Genomic DNA, 24,959 nt, shown 5'->3' on the forward strand with positions numbered 1-24,959 from the left:
TGCAATAAATCAAACTTTTATTTCTCTCAATATAGAAAAGGAATTAAGTTAAATAGTTAAACAAGCCATTAAAAAAAAGTCTGCATCTCATTTACAACCGCTGGTCCTCACTCAATACATTAAACTTCGTCTCAAAAGCAGAAGGGAGGAAAAATATTGTAATAAAGTGTAAATACCATGTTCACAGTAATAAATATCCAAAGCAAAATATTTTATACACCGACATATATATATATATTTGTGTAAATATATATATGGATCTAATCATATACAGTAAAAAGTTATTTTCAAGTTCAGCAAAGAGTCCAAAAAAAAAAAGATGATTGCATTTCTTAAATGTTCATTTCCAAGGCATCAGTAACCATGGCCATTCATAGTAATAATATGAATAAATAAGAGTGTGATATTATTGTATGTTGTGATTGTATAGTGCATCACTGTAAAATAATAAGAGAAAAATATAGTGCAAGTTCTTATTGTCTCATTTTAAACGCGACACGATGAAATGTGGAGCGGAAGGACGTCCATGAAACTGTCACGGAGGCAGCCGGGAATAAAAACAAAAAAAGGTCCAAAGTGTATGAATCCGCGACATGTCACATAGCAGGCGTCTTGGGTTTTTTTTTTTTTTTTTGGCAAATGATTCCACGACAAAGACAAATGTCCGCGCGTGCTCTCGTGACTGGGATGGATGCATAGAAATGAAGGTAACGAAAGCGTCATGCAGCATTTTGGCAAAGCAAGGCAGATCGTGTGGGAGGAGGATGCGCTAAAGGATGCTGTGGCGAGTCGTGACGTACGCTCTGCCTCTGCTCGCTTACCCCACACCCCTTTTTACCCCCTCAGTGGGAGAAAACAAGGTGAAGGGGTGAGCGTTTCCTTTTTTTTGTTGTTGTTGCCGTCAATCCAGAGGTACGTCTGGCCTCCTTCTGTGCTTGTCACTTGACTTTATTTGTTTTGTTTACCTCAAACCTCCGCACCCAACTCAATGACCCCGGTCTCCACGACGGGCACTAGCTTATCGTCCACCTGTACCAGCAGGATGGTCTTGTCCATATGGGAGCGGTTGGCTGGGTCTCGGCTACAAGGCACCCACCGGTGAATCACCTGCAGGGGGCGACAAATGAAACCGATTACATAAATTCAATTTAAAAAAAAAAAAAAGAAGAAGAAAAAAAACATCCAGTCCAAATTTATGTAGGCTTTATTGCAGGCCTGGGCAGTTATTTTGACTCGGGGGCCACTTTTAGAGAAAAAAATGTGTCTGGGGGCCGGTATATCTATTTTTAGGAACACTAATACAAAACCTCACAATAATGTCTGATTGAATGCTTAAAAACGTAATGACAGATCGCCCTAAAAAACGTAATGGAATTTTTACAATTTTCTATGAACGATAAAACACTGAATATTGACAAAATATGAACGTCACACCCCCTTTCGATCGACATATTTTACAATCAAGTGAAATGCAACAAACAGTGAAATATAATCGCGAAGTGTACAAAATAATCTGATACATCTGATATTTGCTGAATTTCCCCCAGGGATCAATAAAGTACTTTCTATTCTATTCCATTCTATATATCACTAAGCTTTAGAACTTTGTTGTGAAAATCTCCTTCCGCGTCTGTGGAAAGTCTTCCGCCCACACTGCTTGGTGCCTCGTCTGAGCTGCTGTGACGTAGATTACCATAGTAACTAATTAGATGACCATAGTAACTAATTAGATGACCATAGCAACTAGAGATGTCCTAGAGATAAATGCTTTGGAATGTAATATCGGAAATTATCGGTATCAGTTTTTTTTAAATTATCGGTATCGTTTTTATTGAATTTAATTTTTTTTAATTAAATCAACATAGATAACACAAGATACACTTACAATTAGTACACCAACCCAAAAAACCTCCCTCCCCCATTTATACTCATTCACGCAAAAGGGTTGTTTCTTTCTGTTATTAATATTCTGGTTCCTACATTATATATCAATATATATCAATACAGTCTGCAAGGGATACAGTCCGTAAGCTCCACTAATAGTACTAACCTTTAACAGTTAATTTGACTCATTTTCATTCATTACTAGTTTCTATGTAACTGTTTTTATATTGCTTTACTTTTTTTATTCAAGAAAATGTTTTTAATTTATTTATCTTATTTTATTTGTATTTTTAAAAAGGACCTCATCTTCACCATGCCTGGTTGTCCAAATTAGGCATAATAATGTGTTGATTCCACGACTGTATATATCGGTATCGGTTGATATCGGTATCGGTAATTAAGGGTTTGGTCAATATCGGAATATCGGATATCGGCAAAAAGCCATTATCGGACATCCCTAATAGTAGCTAATTAGATGACCATAGTAACTAATTATATTACCATAGTAACTAATTATATTACCATAATAACTAGTATATCATCCATAAGTGCAGATTCCAACCATTGAAATACTTTGTATAGTTGAAGACTTCCGGTCATTAGAAAACATCACTGCACATCATAATGGCAGTTACAGTTTCCATCTTAAAGATCTAAAAAAAATATTTGGGAATGTCCGGCGGGCCAGATTGAAAAGCTTAACGGGCTTGCATGCGGCCCCCGGGCCTTAATTTGCCCAGGTCTGCTTTATTGCATGAGAAGTAGGTCAGTGAGGTCGTTAGACTGCAGGTCACGAGCAACAAACATCATGAGAGCAGAGTTCAGCGTGACTTCGCCAAAAAGTGATTGCTTACGTGATTGCTAGTCCAAAAAGCACACTTGTAGCAGAACATTCCAGTCTGATTAAGATAACCTGATACATGACTTTATAAAAGGAATACGGCTCCAGTTAAAGATGAGTCAACATTCTTTCCTCTTTCTTTGCGCTGTCCTCAAATGTAAACATCAGACATGGAAATGATCAGCTGGACTCTCGACGCAATTGACAAAATCTTTTCGACGAGGAAAAGAGGTTCGGGGGAGCCTGGCTGCCCTGATGGAACCATTGCTGCGGGGTACGTGAGAGATTCCTGGGATGAATGGAGAATCATGTGCCTCTCAGTCCTTTCCATCGAGGACGTGGAAGACATCTACCTATTTGGAACCGTGATCGCGGGGCACCTGCAGATTGGACTGGGCATTGCTCTGGTGTATCGTCAAATTCGTAAGACGATGGCAGTCACTCAAGGAGCCCAAAGGCTGTTCGTCGCAATGGATGATTTGGGCAGGGCTGTGGCAACACAGACTGTGGCGATTTCTGAACTGAATCGCAAGATGGATCACATCATGGAGAAGCTTGCTGAAAAGGAAAATTGAATTGAATTTGAGAGCACCCAGCACGGACGAATAGAACAGACAAGTCATTGTTTTGTCTGCTCGCGGAAAACAAACATCCTAATCTACGATTTGACTCCCTCGAATGGCCTTGACGCTGTGAAAACAGGAAAAGGCTGTTCTGGAAAAACACCCCCGAGGACACCTCAATGATGGACGCTTTTGACCTCCCTCCCTCCTCAACGACACCTGGAGTCGAACTTTTGCATATCGGCCTCAGTCTATAAAAAACATTACATCATCACACCTAAGACAATTGGGCACACACGCACACACACACACCCTCCCCCACCCCACGCTTTCATCACCAAGGTGAGTATTGTTATGTATAAATAATAGTATGCCCTTAATTGTGAGGGAATTACATGTTGTACAAGGTGAGTATTGTTATGTATAAATAATAGTATACCATTAACTGGGAGGGAATGACAAGTTGTACAAGGTGAGTATTGTTATGTATAAATAATAGTATACCATTAACTGGGAGGGAATGACAAGTTGTACAAGGTGAGTATTGTTATGTATAAATAATAGTATGCCATTAATTGTGAGGGAATTACAAGTAGTACAAGGTGAATATTGTTATGTATAAATAATAGTATGCCATTAATTGTGAGGGAATTACACGTTGTACAAGGTGAGTATTGTTATGTATAAATAATAGTATACCATTAACTGGGAGGGAATGACAAGTTGTACAAGGTGAGTATTGTTATGTATAAATAATAGTATGCCATTAATTGTGAGGGAATTACAAGTTGTACAAGGTGAGTATTGTTATGTATAAATAATAGTATGCCATTAATTGTGAGGGAATTACAAGTTGTACAAGGTGAGTATTGTTATGTATAAATAATAGTATGCCATTAATTGTGAGGGAATTACAAGTTGTACAAGGTGAGTATTGTTATGTATAAATAATAGTATGCCATTAATTGTGAGGGAATTACAAGTTGTACAAGGTGAGTATTGTTATGTATAAATAATAGTATGCCATTAATTGTGAGGGAATTACAAGTAGTACAAGGTGAATATTGTTATGTATAAATAATAGTATGCCATTAATTGTGAGGGAATTAGAAGTAGTACAAGGTGAATATTGTTATGTATAAATAATAGTATGCCATTAATTGTGAGGGAATTAGAAGTAGTACAAGGTGAATATTGTTATGTATAAATAATAGTATGCCATTAACTGGGAGGGAATTACAAGTAGTACAAGGTGAATATTGTTATGTATAAATAATAGTATGCCATTAACTGGGAGGGAATGACAAGTTGCACTTGTGCCGGTGGTACGACAGTACTTACATGTCCTTCCATGCCCTGTAGGGGGCTCCAGTCCCTCCAGCAGGTCCGCCCCGCCCTGAGTCTTACTGTCTCGTCAGGCCACTGGAGTTCTTTGCGTTTGGACACGTTGATGTTCTCCAGCACTTGACTCAGGTCCATAATCTGCACAGGAGCAAAGGGAAACCTCAAGACGACAGCCGAGGGACGCCGTGACGTCGTGAGCTACACACCTGCACTCTATAGGAGATGTCGTCCCTCCTTACGGTGGAGACCACCGGGTTGTGTTGCTGCGGGTGGAGAGGATAATGATGATGCTGCTGGTGGTGGTGATGATGCTGCTGGCTGAGGGGATCCGTCACGACGCCGCACAAGCCGTCGCTGCCTAGGAGGCCCACCAGCGTGTGGCGCTTGCAAGGTGGGATGCTGTGGCTGGAGAGGGAGGCGGTGGGGCCGGCGGGATCCGATGTGGAGCCCAGCCGCAGCTGCAGGGAGGTGGGGAGAGTGCGCAGGGAAAGTTGGCTGGTGGAGGAGCGACGACAGGGCTCCAGGCCTGTGGCGGACGTGCGCAGCGAGGAGTGGCGACTGCTGCTGTAGCGGTACGACGACGACTGGCTGGCCATGGAGGCTCGGGCGGGGGAGTGGCGGACTAGGCTGGACTGGACCGATTGGGAACTCTGGCTGGAGCCTATAAGACAAGGAGGAATGTTACACAATGTGGGGACCTTCAGCAAGGACTGAGTTTTGTGCTCATCTGCTAATGTTAGCCGCTAGCATTAGCTGCTAACTTGTCATCAAAGGTTAACGGCTTAAACTTTTTTTTACACTTGCTGTGAACATTAGGAGAGTTTTAACGAAGTAATCAAAAGGGGTGAACTTCTCCATACACATGAATGAAAGTAAAAAAAATTTATGATGGGGTCTCAATTCTAAAGGTGGGAATCTTTCATTACGATTTTTGGGGTTACAATTTGATTCAGAATCGATTCAACACGATTCTCATAATATATTATTTGGTATATAAATTATAAAAAAAACCTTTCAAAACAGGTTACAAAAGCTCCTTTTGGCTGCTGGCGTACGACTTATACGCGCAGTGTTTGCCCAAGACGTCTTTTGTAAAAACTAATATTTTTTTAAATTTTAATTACAATTTTATTTTATTTACAAATATCACATATTGTTAATTAATCTAATAAAATAACTCCCAGCGCCCAACACCAACCCAATCCCAGCTACATATATATATACACATATACATATATATACATACATATATACATATATATATATATATATACATATACATATATATACACATATATATATATATATATATGTATATATATATATATACACTACCGTTCAAAAGTTTGGGGTCACCCAAACAATTTTGTGGAATAGCCTTCATTTCTAAGAACAAGAATAGACTGTCGAGTTTCAGATGAAAGTTCTCTTTTTCTGGCCATTTTGAGCGTTTAATTGACCCCCACAAATGTGATGCTCCAGAAACTCAATCTGCTCAAAGGAAGGTCAGTTTTGTAGCTTCTGTAAGGAGCTAAACTGTTTTCAGATGTGTGAACATGATTGCACAAGGGTTTTCTAATCATCAATTAGCCTTCTGAGCCAATGAGCAAACACATTGTACCATTAGAACACTGGAGTGATAGTTGCTGGACATGGGCCTCTATACACCCATGTAGATATTGCACCAAAAACCAGACATTTGCAGCTAGAATAGTCATTTACCACATTAGCAATGTATAGAGTGTATTTCTTTAAAGTTAAGACTAGTTTAAAGTTATCTTCATTGAAAAGTACAGTGCTTTTCCTTTAAAAATAAGGACATTTCAATGTGAGCCCAAACTTTTGAACAGTAGTGTATATATATATATACATATACATATATATACATATATTTTTACATATATATATATATATAGATATATATATATATATATATATATATATAGATATATACATATATATACATATACACATATATATACATATATAAAAATCTATATATTACATTATATATATATATATATATATATATATATATATATATATATATATATATATATATATATATATATATATATATATATATATATATATATATAAAATAATTTTTTTAAAATCGATTTTCAAAAATTTGAAATCAATTTACAATCGAAATAAATTCAAATTGCATTTTGGATGGTAAGAGGCGAAGTGAAAATGTGCCACAGGGCTGTGGGGCCAAACACAGAGCGGTTATCAGCGTACAGCTGCACAGTGAGTGAGTAGTTTAATTCCACACCGGCATTTTGTAAGATAGTGGAGATCATCACACTTGATAGATGGTAACTAGTTAGCCTTGTGGACATGACATCAATGATTGTGTGAGCTTAATAGAATATATATATATATATATATATATATATAATAGAATATGTATTCAATTTTGGGGAAGCCACCCTTTTGGCGGGCCTTACTTTGGGCAGCCCTGTGTTAGAGATTCTTTCTTTAGAGGGAGTTTTTCCTTGTCCCCGTCACCAGAGTGCTTGCTCACGTTCATTGAATGTGTAAGGAGCACAGCTAAATGTGCAGAGCAAACAATCTGTGGGGGAAAAAAACTAACCTAATGGTGACAGTTTGACCCTGGAACATATTGCTTTATTATCAGCTTTAGATGCTGCAAACATGAACATTTTCCTCACCTAGACCGTGAGGATGGTACGAGTGCGAGGGGGCGGGGCCAGAAGTCCCGCCCTGCGACATTGAGCTCTGTTGCGAGTCGGCGCCGTTTCCATTGCCGCTGCCACAGGAGAGCCCGCCAGCGTCAGAATCCTCGATATTACCTCCGCTGTTGCAGCCGGCGCCGCAGCCTTTTCGTAATCTGAAGGAGAAAAGACAGTCGGGTCAAAAGCCGGTCAGCGTCGCTTTACAGAAGCAAGGCAGCAACACTTACCTGTGCCAGGTGCTGACGACAAAATTGCGGATGTTGGCGATGCTGATGGGCCCGCCCAGGACGTGGCCCAGCTGGGGGTGCGAGTTGCAGTAGGAGGTGGTGAGCGGCGACACGTAGATGGGATAGCCGATGGGCTGGTCGCATGACGAGTTGATCATGTTTCGCAGCGCCTGCTTGGCGTTCTGGATGCTGCCGCGCTCCGGGTTCCTGTTCCTGAGGAAGACCAGCTCCTGCTGCTGGCCTGCCCACAGACCTCGGACACATTCTTTGTTGACCTACGACACAAGAGATGTCAATTAGTATCACTGTAAAAAAAATTATGTGCAAAAAATATAGATATATTTTCTATGTTTTCTTTAAATTGTATTTATTTGGGGGGAGATTTTCATTGAGATGAAGTGAAGTGAATTATATTTATATAGCGCTTTTCTCTAGTGACTCAAAGTGCTTTTACATAGTGAAACCCAATATCTAAGTTACATTCTGTCAGGTTCAAACACTGATGACATCTATTAAAACGGGACAAGAAGCAAAGAATCAAACAGAGACAGAATTCAATGTGGTTCAGTGAGGAGAAACGTATACATCTGTACCCTCGTACAGTGTCATTACGCTCTGCCAAAAGATTGCACGCCTCCTCCTTTCATTTGGACCTTCCCTGACCACATGGCAACAGCTGCTTCCAAAGGGACGGGGTCGTAAAAGAGTTCAAAAAAGAGGTTCGTAAAAGAGTTTAAAAAAAAAAGGGGTCGTAAGAGAGTTCAAAAAGAGGTTCGTAAAAGAGTTAAAAAAGAGGTCGTCTGGAACTTGGGCAGATCCTGCCTTCAATGTTCCCTCTAATTGTTCAAGTGTCTGAGCAAACACAAAAACTCCCTGAGCATTCAGTGGAGCACATGTGAGCAACATCACACGTGGCAATACCAGCAGCACACCTGTCTCAAACCAATCTTTTATAATAACACTCAAATGAGAGGAGTCATTTTCATGAGATTATTTTGTAATATTAGTGATTTGGCCCAATTGTAATGAAAATAAAATAAATCTTGTTTTTCATAAGCTATGGATTAGCATTGTACAATATGTCTGGGTGGGGGTACTGCTTTGGAAATCATTTGTACCCCTTTCAGAGATCACATTTAGTTCCCCTTAAACATCCTCATGTTGCACAATGAAATGTAAGCATAGGATGAAGTGTGCATTCCTGTAACTTTCTCTAGTAACAGCATTCCATGATTAATATCAATAAATTAACATTAATAATAAATGACAGTAGAATAAGCACACGTATGACTGAGGAGTCATAGTGTAACTTTGTGTGGTGTTTGAGTTGTCCGACTTTTTGTGTGGCCATAAACGCACCAGTGGCTTAGTGGTATGCGTGTTGGTGACAGACGACAAGTTGGTTTTGGCCTGGTTTGTACGGCAGAAAATGACTAGTTTTTCGAGATAGAAGTTTTTTACTCATGTTTTTGGTGTGGTTATGGCCGAATATAAACAGTTTTGCTCAATAAAGTGATCAAAATAATTCCTGTCCTTGAAGCATCTCGATAGACGTTACAATAATTGAACGGTGTTCAATTGAACGGTGTTGACGAACACCGTTAGGGCCGCTTGTTGTCACTGTCACTCAGAGTTGCATTGCAAAATTACACAGAATAAATGTGTTTATTTTGTTTAGAATTCAGATGGGATTTGATTTGGTGCGCGGCATATATTTGCTGTGCGCAGAGGACGCTTGAGAAGTGCGCAATTGCGCAGGCGCGCACCTTAGAGGGAACGTTGCCTGCCTTCTCTACGCTATGTAGTTCTTGGGTTAAAACAATATCTTTCTGTTGATTACAATACATAAAATGAACAGTAACACCTTCATGTTGCTTCCCCCCTTACACAGTGCAGTTTTACAAGCCTTCGTCTTGGTAGGTTCAAAGACAGCTTTTGTCTTTTTGCCAGGAACTCACTTCAACACAAAGTATTGTGATAATTTAGATAGAATTATTCTGACACAGTGTGGGCGGCACTGGGAGCAGGTGGGTATCAATCAATCAATCAATCAATCAATCAATGTTTATTTATATAGCCCTAAATCACAAGTGTCTCAAAGGGCTGTACAAGCCACAACGACATCCTCGGTACAGAGCCCAAAGTGTCTTGCCCAAGGACACAACGGCAGTGACTTTGGATTGGATTTTGGAGAGGCGGAGCCCTCTAGTCGCATCCTGTTTACGAAGTGCATTACATGTTGCTTAGTGGCCTTGTGGTTAGAGTGTCCGCCCTGAGATTTTAAATGATTGTGAACGATAGGCAAAATTCCCCAAAAAGTGCAGTTCCCCTTTAAGACTTAGAGATTTTTTTGATTTTTTTATATCGCGCTTTTCTATTATTAGATACTCAAAGCGCTCACAGAGAAGTGGGAACCCATCATTCATTCACACCTGGTGGTGGTAAGCTACATTTGTAGCCACAGCTGCCCTGGGGTAGACTGTTGGAAGCGAGGCTGCCAGTTTGCGCCTACGGCCCCTCCGACCACCACCTATCATTCATTCACCAATGTGAGCGGCACCGGGGGCAAGGGTGAAGTGTCCTGCCCAAGGACACAACGGCAGCGATTTGGATGTCAAGAGGCGGGGAGCGAACCTGCAACCCTCAGGTTTGGCCCGGCCGCTCTACCCACTACGCCATACCGCCCCTAGAGAGGAGTGGGATCCCCGGTAGACGCGCCTCGTGTCCATGCTTTCGTTTACTCTCCTCTTGTCTGTTGCATGCCACAAACATTCACCGACAGCAGGCTATAGAGGATTTTACTTTTATAATTTTAGCAACGTGGTTCACGTTTTTTGAGAACACCAAAGGGCCTTTTGTGTGTGCGCGCACGTTGAAAGTTTAGCTTTCCGTTGTTGTTTTGATAGAGAGATTGTTGATCCTTATATATACACATGTGTGTGTCCCCCATTATAGTGTCCTCAAAGTGTGTATTATTTTACTAAAATAGGGACATTTGTAAATTGAGGTTCCACTGTATACTTATATATTAATACATACATTAATAAATATCCATCCATCTTAGGGCATACTTGCCAACCTTGAGACCTCCGAATTCGGGAGATTGGAGGGGGCGGGGTTTGGTGGCAGCGGGGGGTGTACCGTATTTTCCGCACCATAAGCCGCACCTAAAAACCACAATTTTTCTCAAAAGCTGACAGTGCGGCTAATAACCCGGTGCGCCTTATATATGGATTAATATTAATATTTATTTTCATAAAGGTTAGGTCTCCCAACTACGGTAAACAGCCGCCATCTTTTTTCCCCGTAGAAGAGGAAGCGCTTCTTCTTCTACGGTAAGCAACCGCCCCCGTAGAAGAGGAAGCGCTTCTTCTTCTACTGTAAGCAACCGCCAAGGTGAGCGCCCGCCCCCGTAGAAGAAGAAGCGCGCGGATATTACGTTTCATTTCATTTGTGTGTTTCTGTAAAGACCACAAAATGTCTCCTACTAAGAGACACACGTACAAGGTTTCACTGACTTTTGATATTCATGTGAACCGCACTGTGGATACAACGGGAACACGTACGGTGAATATTCGCACCACAGGGAATGAGAAGTCGTCCTTCACTGTGGTTCTAGCTAGCCATGCTAACGGCCAGAAACTTCCACCCATGGTGATATTCAAAAGGAAGACCTTGCCAAAAGAGAACTTTCCAGCCGGCGTCATCATAAAAGCTAACTCGAAGGGATGGATGGATGAAGAAAAAATGAGCGAAGAGACCGGGTGACTTTTTTCACGCAGCTCCGTCCCTGTTGATCTAGGACTGCATCACAGATGGTGTCAAAAAACAAGTGAAGCACACCGAAGAAGAATAATTCCAGGGATTTGTGGATGAGTAATAACTTCAGAAAGTGAGCTTTAAATGTTTATTTTGTGTGTTGTGTGACACTAACGTATGAGCAACGTTGAGTTATTGATGTTGCTATTGCTCTGCACTATTTTGAGTGTTACTATTTTTGTGATTGCACATTTGCACATTACATTTTGGGAGTGAACAGAGTTGTTAGAACGCTGGTTTGTAATATATTATTAAAGTTTGACTGACCTATCTGACTGTTTTTTTTGACATTCCCTTTAGCGTAGCGTAGGTGCGGCTAATAACACGGGGCGGCTAATAGGTAAACAAAGTTTTGAAATATGACATTCATTGAAGGTGCGGCTTACAACACGGGGCGGCTTATGGTGCGGAAAATATGGTATATTGTAGCGTCCCGGAAGAGTTAGTGCTGCAAGGGGTTCTGGGTATTTGTCCTGTTGTGTTTGTGTTGTGTTACGGTGCGGATGTTCTCCCGAAATGTGTTTGTCATTCTTGTTTGGTGTGGGCTCACAGTGTGGCGCATATTTGTAACAGTGTTAAAGTTGTTTATACCGCCACCCTGAGTGTGACCTGTATGGCTGTTGATCAAGTATGCCTTGCAGTCGCTCATGTGTGTGAAAGACCGCCATATATTATGTGACTGGGTCGGCACACTGTTTGAATGGAGGAAAAGCGAACGCGACGGCAGTTTGTAGAGGACGCTAAAGGCAGTGTCTTTAAGGCACGCCCCCAATATTGTTGTCCGGGTGGAAATCGGGAGAAATTCGGGAGAATGGTTGCCCCGGGAGATTTTCGGGAGGGGCACTGAAATTCGGGAGTCTCCCGGGAAAATCGGGAGGGTTTGCAAGTAAATATATTTAACTTCTAAACCTTTTTTCACCTAAAGTAGTTTCTTTTGTACGTCTAGTGTACAATATGACTGAGGAACATTTAGCCTTGCTGGAGGTTTAACAAGTGTCCTCCGAGTCAAGGTGTGTGTTTGATGACATCAAACGATATATGATCAAACACAACAGGCTTTCTTTTCACCCACCTTGATCACTCTGAAGCTGAGGTAACGGCGATTCAGCATGATGATCTTGTACTCGTTGGTGCCCTCATCCAGGACGTGGCGCAGGGCGAGGAGGGACTGGGCGTTGGAGAGCACGGCGCTCCTCCAGGCCGGGTCGCCTTCGTGAGCGATGACCAGGTTCTGCTGGTGCGAGGAGATGGCCTCGAAGAGGACTGCCGGTTCGTCGTACTCATCCGGGGAAGTGAAGTGATCCTGATGAGGCGGGAGAAGGAAGCGGTCAGCAAGACAAGATGAGACCAGGGTGGTGTTTCAATTGGCACACACTGAGATCGGTAGGTTGTGAGTTCAAACCCCGGCCGAGTCATACCAAAGACTATAAAAATGGGACCCATTACCTCCCTGCTTGGCACTCAGCATCAAGGGTTAGAATTGGTTAAATCACCAAAAATGATTCCCGGGCGCTGCTGCCCACTGCTCCCCTCACCTCCCAGGGGGTGAACAAGGGGATGGGTTAGATCAGGGGTCACCAACCTTTTTGAAACCAAGAGCTACTTCTTGGGTACTGATTAATGCGAAGGGCTACCAGTTTGATACACACTTAAATAAATTGCCAGAAATAGCCAATTTGCTCAATTTACCTTTAACTCTATGTTATTATTAATAATTAATGATATTTACACTTAATTGAACGGTTTAAAAGAGGAGAAAACACGAAAAAAATGACAATTAAATTTTGAAACATAGTTCATCTTCAATTTCGAATCTTTAAAATTCTAAATTCAACCGAAAAAAAGAAGACAAAAACTTAAAAAAATAATTTATGGAACATCATTAGTAATTTTTCCTGATTAAGATTAATTTTAGAATTTTGATGACATGTTTTAAATAGGTTAAAATCCAATATACACTTTGTTAGAATATATAACAAATTGGACCAAGCTATATTTCTAACAAAGACAAATCATTATTTCTTCTAGATTTTCCAGAACAAAAATTTTAAAATAAATTCAAAAGACTTTGAAATAAAATTTAAATTTGATTCTACAGATTTTCTAGATTTGCCAGAATAATTTTTTTGAATTTTAATCATAATAAGTTTGAAGAAATATTTCACAAATATTCTTCGTCGAAAAAACAGAAGCTAAAATGAAGAATTAAATTACAATTTATTTATTATTCTTTACAATAAAAAAAAATACATTTACTTGAACATTGATTTAAATTGTCAGGAAAGAAGAGGAAGGAATTTAAAAGGTCAAAAGGTATATGTGTTTAAAAATCCTGAAATAATTTTTAAGGTTGTATTTTTTCTCTAAATTTGTCTTTCTGAAAGTTATAAGAAGCAAAGTAAAAAAATTTATGAATTTATTTAAACAAGTGAAGACCAAGTCTTTAAAATATCTTCTTGGATTTTCAAATTCTATTTGAGTTTTGTCTCTCTTAGAATTAAAAATGTCGGGCAAAGCGAGACCAGCTTGCTAGTAAATAAATACAATTTAAAAAATAGAGGCAGCTCACTGGTAAGTGCTGCTATTTGAGCTATTTTTAGAACAGGCCGGCGGGCTACTCATCTGGTCCGCGGGCACCGCGTTGGTGACCCCTGGGTTAGATGCAGAGGACACATTTCACCACACCTAGTGTGTGTGTGACTATCATTGGTACTTTAACTTTAACTCTGAGGAGTACAATACAGTACTAAGCAGCCAAAGTCGTCAATAGCCGCCATTCTGGCTACATAGTGAAAGCGGGGGGACTAACTTGAGCGATTGTAATTCACCATTAAAAAGAATAAAGAAGGCAGTAAATATTGAGCTAATCATTTCCAGTTAGTGTACAAGGAGTCTCAGCAACTAAGTACACGGTCTACACCAGTGGCGGGCCGTGCGTTTCCCACCTAGGCCTTCAGTGATGTCCGACTTCAATAACTACCTCTCAAAATACCATCATTGATGTCACCACATGACCATTGCTGGAGAAATACTATACAGGAACACATTTACGCCCTACTCCGTATTGAAACACATCAACAGCGTACAAAACGGGTTATTTTCTAGTACATTTAAAAAACAATTAAAACGCATCAGCAATTAAAACATATCTTATGTGGTACTGTCAAAAGCGCAAAAAACATATTAAAAGTGAAAAAATATAATATTTGAACTCACAATTTATTGAACCTTTTCGACGCCGTATAAGCCAGTGGTACCCCTCGTCGTCAGCTTATTCGAGTGGAAATGGCGGGCGTTTCCTCATTTCATTGCCAGAACAGCTGAGCTAGCTTCCGGGGTTGCCAAGATGTAGTTTCTCTTTAAATATCCTTCTTGAAAATGGCCTTGCAAATATATATCTGCCACCTCATCAACGTTTTGTTCTCCTTCTCTGCTATCCCGGTCTGGCTACGGCGCAACACTTCCCGCTTCCTGCTAAATTGAAACTTGTGAATGGATACTCACTTTGGTAGAGTCTCGTTAATATCAGGCTACCTAGATAGGCTACTGTCAACAACTTGTGATCTGATTGGCTATCGCAACTGTCTATCAACTGTATGTGTTCTCAAATGTATTCGCTAACGGTCCCGATGAGTATGAAATCACAGGACGCGTAAATGTCACGTTCAACCTTAGGCCAGCTAGAAGGCCTTACCATACTTGCCAACCTTGAGACCTCCAATATCGGGAGGTGGGGGGTAGGGGGTGGGGGGTGGGGGGCTTGGTCGGGTGTGTGTGTGTGTGGGGGGGGGGTGTTTGGGGGCGTGGTTATTTACAGCTAGAATTCACCAACTCGAGTATTTCATATATATATATATATATATATATATGTATATATATATGTATGAAATACTTGACTTTTAGTGAATTCTAGCTATATATATATATATATATATATATATATATATATAAATATATATATATATATATATATATATATATATATATATATATATATATATATATATATATATATATATATATTTATTTTATTTACATAAACGAAATACTTGAATTTCAGTGTTCCGGTGGCTATCCATTAGATGGCAGTATTGTCCTGTTTAACTTCTCCGTTCATGATGAGTATATAATTTCGGCCACCGTGTTCAATGGAGAAGTCTGTTCTACATATTTACAGGCCACATACACCTTCCCCTTCGAACTGTCCTGGATGAACTGAAATTCTTGTTTCCATTCGTTTTGGAACTTGCAAGCGTATTTCTTCATCTTGCTCGTCGACGGCGTCGCCATGTCTGTAATTTCCTCGTTCTTCTGCTTCGTCTCCTTGTTGTGTGCGCAGTTGTCCACTCTACTCTCTAAAAGTCCTAGATGTTATGACATCATTGGGCAGGCAAGCCGTTTATATTGTGGGAAAGCGGACGTGAGAACAGGCTGTCCCCACTCAGTCTCAGGTCCGCATTGAGCTGGAGGGGGCGTGGCCTCCAGCTCCGGCTGAATACCGGGAGTTTGTCGGGAGAAAATCTCTGCCGGGAGGTTGTCGGGAGAGGCGCTGAATCCCGGGATTCTCCCGCTAAAAACGGGAGGGTTGGCAAGTATGGGCCTTACTCACAACAACTTGTGATTTGATTGGCTATCGCAACTGTCTATCAACTGTATGCATTGTTGATTCTAAAGGCCTCTGGCAGATTACATACAGCATGGCAACATAAGCTAGCTGAATTCTGATTGGATACAAACTCAAACTAAAAACAGCACTGCAATGAGCATAATATGACATGAAGAGAATATGAATACTTTTAGATATTTAGGGAAAGTAAATAAAAATTCATTTTTATTTTTAATTATGATCATGATTTCTGATTATGCAGTGTTTCCCATAAACTGCCAAGATACCTGTAGCGGTGGGGGCGTGGCTATGGGCGTGATCACCATGACATCATCGAGTAATTTGCATAATTTACTACAATGATATGATTTTCTCTAAAAAGGCTCAAAAAATGTTTACTTACTAATTAATAATAACAGTTTTGTTTTAAACGTCCATCCATCCATCCATCCATCCATCCATTTTACAATATAATTACAACACTTTATGTACATATTTATATACAGATTTGAACAATAAGTTATTCACTGAAATATATTTATTAATTGTGGTTCTTACAAAAAATATATCTTGTAAAATATAAAAGCTAAAATGTCTCTTAAAGCTCTGCCCCTTTAATTAGTGCATACTAAATAATTTAACTTTAGCCTACTACTACAACCATATTATTTACCAGCAACATAAAGTGAAACAGAGGCAGAGGTGTCCTGCCACAGTCAGTAACAAATAAACAGAAAACAGTAGAGGTCAAATACAAATAAGGCAACAAGAGAAGTATCCTACACTTCTCTTTTGTAAAGTAAATCTGAACAGCCTATATGGGCATCTACAACAACTATATGATTTGCCCGAGAAGCTGGACAGGACAAAAAATAAATAAATAAATAAATAAATAAATAAATAAATAAATAAATAAATAAAATAAAAAAACATTTTATTTTTTTAATTTTTTTTAAATTTGTGGCGGACGTAATTCTTTCGTGGCGGGCCGCCACATATAAATGAATGTGTGGGAAACACTGTTATGTTAGGCCAGCAGAGAAGGCCTGACGGCCCACCACTGGTCTACACGGTATATTTACTAAAGTGTGCTGACGCAAGTATTTCATTATTTCATTGAGACACGGCTAAGGGACGATAAGATGCGTCCTCACCTGGTGGAGTTTGAGGGACATTCGTATGCCAGGCACCACAACTTTCTTGAGCAGCTCCATGTCTGCGAAGATCCACTCGTCTCGCACCGAAGAGATGCGGAAATCTCCTTTAAACAAAGCGTGAAGCCCGTAGAGGAACGACTCCAGGTTGCTGATGAAGACACACACACACAGGTCAGCGCCACACACTATTAGGGATGGGTGTTGTTGACATTTGAACTGATACTGGCACTAAATCGCTACATTGACACAGATCCGGTGATTAAACGTGCCCAAACTGATACTTGACAAAATCTAACATTCACATTTTGTTTGCAACGTTTCCAGAATAGTCATTAATATTAGGGGTGTCCCGATGCAACTTTTTCACTTCCGATCATACTTGCCAACCTTGAGACCTCCGAATTCGGGAGATGTGGGGTTGGTGGTAGCGGGGGTGTATATTGTAGCGTCCCGGAAGAGTTAGTGCTGCAAGGGGTTCTGGGTATTTGTTCTGTTGTGTTTATGTTGTGTTACGGTGCGGATGTTCTCCCGAAATGTGTTTGTCATTCTTGTTTAGTGTGGGTTCACAGTGTGGCGCATATTTGTAACAGTGTTAAAGTTGTTTATACGGCAACCCTCAGTGTGACCTATATGGCTGTCAATATTGCCTAGAGGTAGTTTAGCGGAGTCCGCTCTCAGTGCTGCTGGAGTAATCGCCAAGTGCGGAAGTGTAAAGAGCCGGCAACCGGACGTGACTTCACTCGCAGCCCAGGTACTGTAGCATAACAGCGTTGGATTATACCTCAATCGGTGCCTGGTAGGACCGGCCGCATTCGGTCGGTGTCAAAAAAGTACCAGATTCAGTACCCATTCCTAGTACTGGAGTTACTAATATCAGAGCTTTTAGATGCAGGCCGATATAATCCGATATATATCGAACTGATATGCAATAGCAATATCAAATTGGGACACCACTGATTTAAATACTTGAATGATATAATAAAATGACAATTAAGTAATACATTTAGCAATATGATCAAAAATTCACAACAAATTATACCATCAGCGATACAGAACACAAATAATTAGCAAAATAAAGACCCGCTTGTATTGCAATGTTCATTTTCAGAATTCTGGTGTTCATGAATGCACCTCACTTGCCGCAACCAGGATTGATGCCCAATGAGGACGTGTTGGTGCGCTGTTGGCATGTTAACGTTGGCAATTAAGTTTCAAAATAGCAACAGACTTTGCATGCTTCTGTCACAATGCTACTTTACTTTAGGGCTGCAACAACTAATCGATTATAAAAATAGTTGGCGATTAACTTAGTCATCGATTTGTTGGATCTATGCTATGCGCATGCGTAGAGGCAATTTTTATTTTATTAAAATTGTTTTTATTTTTTTAATTTTTTTTTTTTATAAACCTTTATTTATAAACTGCAACATGTACAAACAGCTGAGAAACAATAATCAAAATAAGTATGGTGCCAGTATGCTGTTTTTTTTCAATAAAATACTGGAAAGGATAGAAATGTAGTTTGTTTCTTTTATCCGATTATTAATCGAGTAATTGAAGTAATAATCGACAGAATAATAGATGATCAAATTAATCGTTAGTTGCAGCTCTACTTTACTTTAAACACTTGTTGCAGGTGCAGGTGCTTGCACCTAAATAAGGCACCAATATGTTTTTGCTGGTTTGGTTACTACATTTTACATTGGCACCGGTGCCATTTTTAAAATACAATTTTGGTACCTATTCCTACATAAAACACAGCAACAAAAAAATGAAGCTTTCGATATAGGAAAGAAGCGTGGAAGAACCTGGACATGTGGTGAGCTGCTGTTCCGAGCGCTCTCCTGCCCAGCACACACAGGCCGAAGCAGAGCAGTACCAGAGGAGAGTCTCTGTCACTCTCCAGAGGCTACAAAGCAGAGAGAGGACACACGCCGTCAACCTCATTCTTGTATCGAGGTCTACTCCACACTGTCTACTTGACGGTACCTTGGTTCTGCGAGAGTTGCAGTACTGGATCCAGCCCAGGTAGACACTGCAGAAGCTGTCCCTGGAGATACCGGCGAGCCGATGGTCGTAGTCCTCGTCAATATTGGGGTTAAAGGTTGGATCCAGGTCCACGTAGTTCCTCTCGCCGCACGCTCGCAGGCCGTCCTTCATTGTGTCGTTGGCCAGCCACTCCTCCAGTTTGGGCGAGGCAATCACGTAGTAGATGATACCCTGAGGACCATCACATCCTTCTGTTAGACAAGTGGCTATTTTCTTCAAGAATAAGCTTTATTCAGGGTCTCCATGTCCAATACACTGCACTGCTGGGTCTAGCTTTGCCTATTTGGTATCGTGCTGGTAGAATGTGGAAGGGTGCCAACTAGGGAAGGGTACCGAATTCGGTACCTTTATAGGCACCGGCCGAATTCCGGCGGTACTTAGTTTAGTTTAGTCTTTGAAGGGACAATGCACAGAAACATTAAGCTCAAAGACAGATATGTTCTGTACCAGATTATAGCTAAATAGCTAATTTCCATCTGCAGTCCCTGGTTACCTAAATTAAAGGGATACAAAAATCGTGCAATAAAATTATGACAATAAAATCATACTATAGCATGTAATCAAATTAAGAAAAGTCATAAAATGCACACAGCTCGTTTTTTATTGGTCCTGGGCATATTGTTAAGACAAAATAAATTATGGGGGTGTATTAGTGCCCAAGGCATGGGTAGCTTACACATCTGTGAAGGCGCCATTAATGCTGAAAGGTACATACAGGTTTTGGAGCAACATATGTTGCCATCCAAGCAATGTTATCATGGACGCCCCTGCTTATTTTAGCAAGACAATGCCAAGCCACGTGTTACAACACTGTGGCTTCATAGTAAAATAGTGCGGGTACTAGACTGGCCTGCCTGTAGTCCAGACCTGTCTCCCATTGAAAATGTTTGGCGCATTATGAAGCCTAAAATACCACAACGGAGACCCCCGGACTGTTGAACAACTTAAGCTGTACATCAAGCAAGAATGGGAAAAAATTCCACCTGAAAAGCTTCAAAAATTGGCCTCCTCAGTTCCCAAACGTTTACTGTCACAAAACTTTGTGTTACATTGAGTTCAGCTCGCCCTGCGAGAGGACAAAAGCTGTCTTTGATCCTACCAAGAAGGCGGCTTGTAAAACTCCACTGTGTACGATGGGAAGCGACATGAAGGCATCGGTTTCTTTGATGTATTGTAATCCACAGGAAGATTTTGTCTTTACCCGAGATCTACAAAGTGGAGAGGAAGCAGGGCCTGACTCCCCTCCAGGCACCTTTTCTTTGAACTGTTTTACGACCTTTTCTTTGAACTGTTTTGTAACCAAAGGCGATGGATGTTTACGACCCCCCTCCCTTAGAAACAGCTGTTGCCATGTAATCAGGGAAAGTCAAAATAAAAGAGGCGGCGTACAATCTTTCGTCAGAGCGTGGTGGAACTGTTCAAAGGGTACAGTCCAGACGTTTCTCCTCAATTGAGCCAAATTCAATTCTGTCTCTGTTTAATTCCTTGCTTCTTGTCTTGTTTAATAGATGTCATCAGTGTTTGAACCTGACATTTACGTAGTATGGTTTAAAGGAAAGGCCATGTAACACAGTGGTAAAAATGCCCCCGTGCCAACTTTTTTGCAAAAAAAAATTAAGTTTCTCAATTCGAACATTAAATATCTTGTCTTTGCAGTCTATTCAATTGAATATAAGTTGAAAAGGATTTGCAAATCATTGTATTGTGTTTTTATTTACAAATTACACAACGAGCCAACTTCACTGGTTTTGGGTTTTGTACAAAATGTCTCATATTTTACCCTCATTTTTCCCATCTATGTATGCGACATCACTGGAAGAAGTTGGTACAGCCCCTGGTTCCAGACGCCTAAGTGGCATCCCACTCACCTTGACGTAGTAGGTGGTGAGGATGCGGCGCAGGTCGAACACCTGCAGCATGGAGGCGGCGCTGTTGTCGGTGATGCTGTAACCCTCCAGCACGTACTTGGTGACCAGCACCTCCCACGCCAGCCAGCGTTGGCCGAAGGCGGCGTTGAAGGACAGGATGTGCGGAAGGTGGCCCGGCTCGCAGCAGCAGCAGCCCTCGTCCTCTTCCACACCCTCGGTGATGGCCTCCACCTCCCTCTGCTGGCAGTAGGTGCCTGTTTGTTTGAGTGGAGAGTCATCACTCACAACACAATGCGCCGCACTCACTGGCCAAAACATTAGGTACAGCTGCCTCTCATGAGCACTAATGCGTACGATTACCTTTCTGGAAGTACCGGTAATTAGTATAGATGTCCGATAATGGCTTTTATGCCGATATCCGATATTGTCCAACTCTTAATTACAGATTCCGATATCAACCGATACCGATATATACAGTCTTGGAATTAACACATTATTATGCCTAATTTTGTTGTGATGCCCCGCTGGATGCATTAAACAATGTAACAAGGTTTTCCAAAATAAATCAACTCAAATTATGAAAAAAAAAATGCCAACATGGCACTGCCATATTTATTATTGAAGTCACAAAGTGCATTTTTAAAAAAACATGCCTCAAAACAGCAGCTTGGAATTTGGGACATGCTCTACCTGAGAGAGCATGAGGAGGTTGAGGTGGGCGGGGTCGGGGGCCGGGAGGTGTATATTGTAGCGTCCCGGAAGAGTTAGTGCTGCAAGGGGTTCTGGGTATTTGTTCTGTTGTGTTTATGTTGTGTTACGATGCGGATGTTCTCCCGAAATGTGTTTGTCATTCTTGTTTGGTGTGGGTGCACAGTGTGGCGCATATTTGTAACAGTGTTAAAGTTGTTTATACGGCCACCCCCAGTGTGACCTGTATGGCTGTTGATCAACCCTTACAACATTATTGGGGGCGTGCCTTAAAGGCACTGCCTTTAGCCTCCTCTACAACCTGTCGTCACGTCCGCTTTCCCTCCATACAAACAGCGTGCCGGCCCAGTCTCATAATATATGTGGCTTTTACACACACGAGTGAATGCAATGCATACTTGATCAACAGCCATACAGGTCACACTGAGGGTGGACGTATAAACAACTTTAACACTGTTACAAATATGCGCCACACTGTGAACCCACACCAAACAAGAATGACAAACACATTTCGGGAGAACATCCGCACCGTAACACAACATAAACACAACAGAACAAATACCCAGAACCCCTTGCAGCACTAACTCTTCCGGAACGCTACAATATACACCCCCCGCTACCACCAAACCCCGCCCCTCCCCAATCACCCCAATCCCCCCGCCCCCATCTTTCGAATTCGGAGGTCTCAAGGTTGGCAAGTATGCTCTAGTACAGAGGTCCCCAACCACCGGGCCGCGGACCGATTGGTACCGGGCCGCACAAGAAAAAAAAAAAAAAAAATAATAATTTAAAAAAATAAAAATATATTTTTTAATTAAATCAACATAAAAACACAATATATACATTATATATCAATACAGATCAATACAGTCTGCAAGGATACAGTCCGTAAGCACACATGATTATATTTCTTTATGAAAAAATAAATAAATAAAAAAAAAATAAAAAAAAACCCCAACCCCCCGGTCCGTGGGACAAATTTTCAAGCGTTGACCGGTCCGCAGCTACAAAAAGGTTGGGGACCACTGCTCTAGTATACTCTGGACTGAAGCTGTGTGCCTTCATTGTTTTTGTAGCTGTTGTTTTGAGGCATGTTTAAAAAAATAAAAAAAATAATGCAATTTGTGAAAGTCAAAGTATAGTATTTCCCATAGTTGTAGTGGGTATTAGGATTATCTCAGGGAGAGCATGTCCCAAATTCCAAGCTGCTGTTTTGAGGCATGTTAAAAAAAATTATACACTTTGTGACTTCAATAATAAATATGGCAGTGACATGTTGGCACTTTTTTCCATAACTGGAGTTGAAGTTGTTGTCTTATTTTGGAAAGCCTTGTGTTTGATTGATTGATTGAAACTTGTATTAGTAGATTGCACAGTACAGTACATATTCCGTACAATTGACCACTAAATGGTAACACCCGAATACGTTTTTCAACTTGTTTAAGTCGGGGTCCACGTTAATCAATACATGGTAAAGTTACATTGTTTAATGCATCCAGCGGGGCATCACAACAAAATTAGGCATAATAATGTGTTAATTCCACGACTGTATATATCCGTATCGGTTGATATCGGAATCGGTAATTAAGAGTTGGACAATATCGGCAAAAAAGCCATTATCGGACATCTCTAGTTGAGTCACTATGTAAATCGCTTTGAGTCTCTAGAGAAAAAAGCGCTATATAAATATAATTCTCACTTCACATTTTACATGCACGCTAATATAACATATTTAATCCAGAACTTATTTTTAAATTTTTTGCTTGAATCAATATTGTATTGGAACACTCCTAGCCTTTACTGACAATTAATGTATTATAAAAAAAAAAATTAAACAAAAAACTTGAGTTGCTCGCTGGCTGGGACAAATAAAAAGTTATTTTCTTACATTTTTCTTTCTAAGGGAAATAAACAAAGCACTTATTGTTCATGTGGTGATTAAAGAAAGAGGTTCCGCAGCCTCCGAAGCAGAACCTCCAGGTTCTGTAACAGCTTCTTACCTCAGGCCGTAAGACTCTTGAACGCATCATAATAATCCCCTCAATTCCCTTCAAAAATGGATTAACTGTCTGGAATATAAAGACAATATAACATACATCCATAAACGTGGATGCATATGCAAAAGTGCAATATATTTATCTGTACAGTAATCTATTTATTTATATATGCACCTTATTGCTTTTTTATCCTGCACTACCATGAGCTAATGCAACAAAATTTTGTTCTTATCTGTACTGTAAAGTTCAAATTTGAATGACAATAAAAAGGAAGTCTAAGTCTAATTGAGGTGTCTTCACTAAGCTCCATCGAGACAGAATGCTAGTTTGACTCTGGGCCACACCTCTGAACTCCAACCCTCTGAGCTGGAAGGTCACCAGGCCGTTGCCGATCTCTACCAGGTGCACCAGGGCGTTGAGGTAGTCGGAGGCCAGGATGAAGCAGTCGCCGGTGCTGAAGTTGCCCCAGCGGCCCAGCAGCAGGTCACCGCACAAGCTGTGTTGCAACGAGCGCGTCAGGTGCTCATAGAAGATGGAGTTGAGGTTGTTGTCATCAGAGCCTGCAGGAGGAGCAGTAATGAGACCAGGAAAAGCACAGCTGGTGTTCTTCATATTTTCATGAGGAGTATTAGTCACCTGGATTTCTGTCCAGCTGTGAGGCCAGCCGGGTGTTGGAGTGATCCACTCTTTTGGTGCTTTGTGGAGAAACGTACAATTAAACAATCTTACATTCGAGCACGGTGTGGACGTTCTGCAGCATCGCTTCCTACTTGTAGTCCCGCTCCCAGAACTTGACAGGTCGCATGTAGGATGTGATGAAAATGGCGCTGCCTAGGAAGGGGTTGAGGGGGGTGGAGAAGATCGCTGACACTAACGTTTGGACAAAAAGCATGGCCGAGTCTGCGGGTGGTGAGGTCAAGGATAAAGCAGAAGACAGCACAATGTCTAAAACCAGGCGTGTCAAACTTGTTTTCATTGAGGGCCTCATTGCAGTTATGGCGGTCCTTAGAAGGCCACGTGTAACAGTGAATAAAATATGAATATAAATGCATAAGGTTTCTCCTCATATTACTAGAAAATGGCCTATGCATTTGATTACATATTGTTTACCTGTTTCTCACCTTTTTTGTAAGGGGCGCCGGAAGTTGGCAGACCCGTCAGCGATCCTGTTCTGTCTCCCTGTAATGTTGGTCT

The 24,959-nt window shown here is 40.9% G+C and overlaps 1 protein-coding gene across 3 annotated transcripts in view; it reads right to left on the bottom strand.

The window, feature by feature from the left end:
• The window catches only part of pcnx1 (pecanex 1), a 116,867-nt gene continuing 91,908 nt past the window's right edge, over positions 1–24,959 (bottom strand). For all 3 annotated transcript variants that reach the window (XM_062041258.1, XM_062041257.1, XM_062041256.1), the window contains 13 exons: positions 24,536–24,665; positions 24,402–24,460; positions 24,110–24,325; positions 21,061–21,314; positions 19,133–19,363; positions 18,952–19,052; positions 17,141–17,291; positions 12,453–12,683; positions 7,562–7,836; positions 7,311–7,489; positions 4,839–5,293; positions 4,630–4,770; positions 1–1,107 (listed from right to left, as the gene is read on the bottom strand). In XM_062041258.1, coding sequence (XP_061897242.1) covers positions 967–1,107; positions 4,630–4,770; positions 4,839–5,293; positions 7,311–7,489; positions 7,562–7,836; positions 12,453–12,683; positions 17,141–17,291; positions 18,952–19,052; positions 19,133–19,363; positions 21,061–21,314; positions 24,110–24,325; positions 24,402–24,460; positions 24,536–24,665 — 2,564 coding nt within the window. In that variant the 3' untranslated portion in view covers positions 1–966. The remainder of the gene's footprint in view (positions 1,108–4,629; positions 4,771–4,838; positions 5,294–7,310; positions 7,490–7,561; positions 7,837–12,452; positions 12,684–17,140; positions 17,292–18,951; positions 19,053–19,132; positions 19,364–21,060; positions 21,315–24,109; positions 24,326–24,401; positions 24,461–24,535; positions 24,666–24,959) is intronic.

Source organism: Entelurus aequoreus, linkage group LG03 (assembly GCF_033978785.1).
Source record: "Entelurus aequoreus isolate RoL-2023_Sb linkage group LG03, RoL_Eaeq_v1.1, whole genome shotgun sequence".
Classification (NCBI taxonomy): domain Eukaryota; kingdom Metazoa; phylum Chordata; class Actinopteri; order Syngnathiformes; family Syngnathidae; genus Entelurus; species Entelurus aequoreus.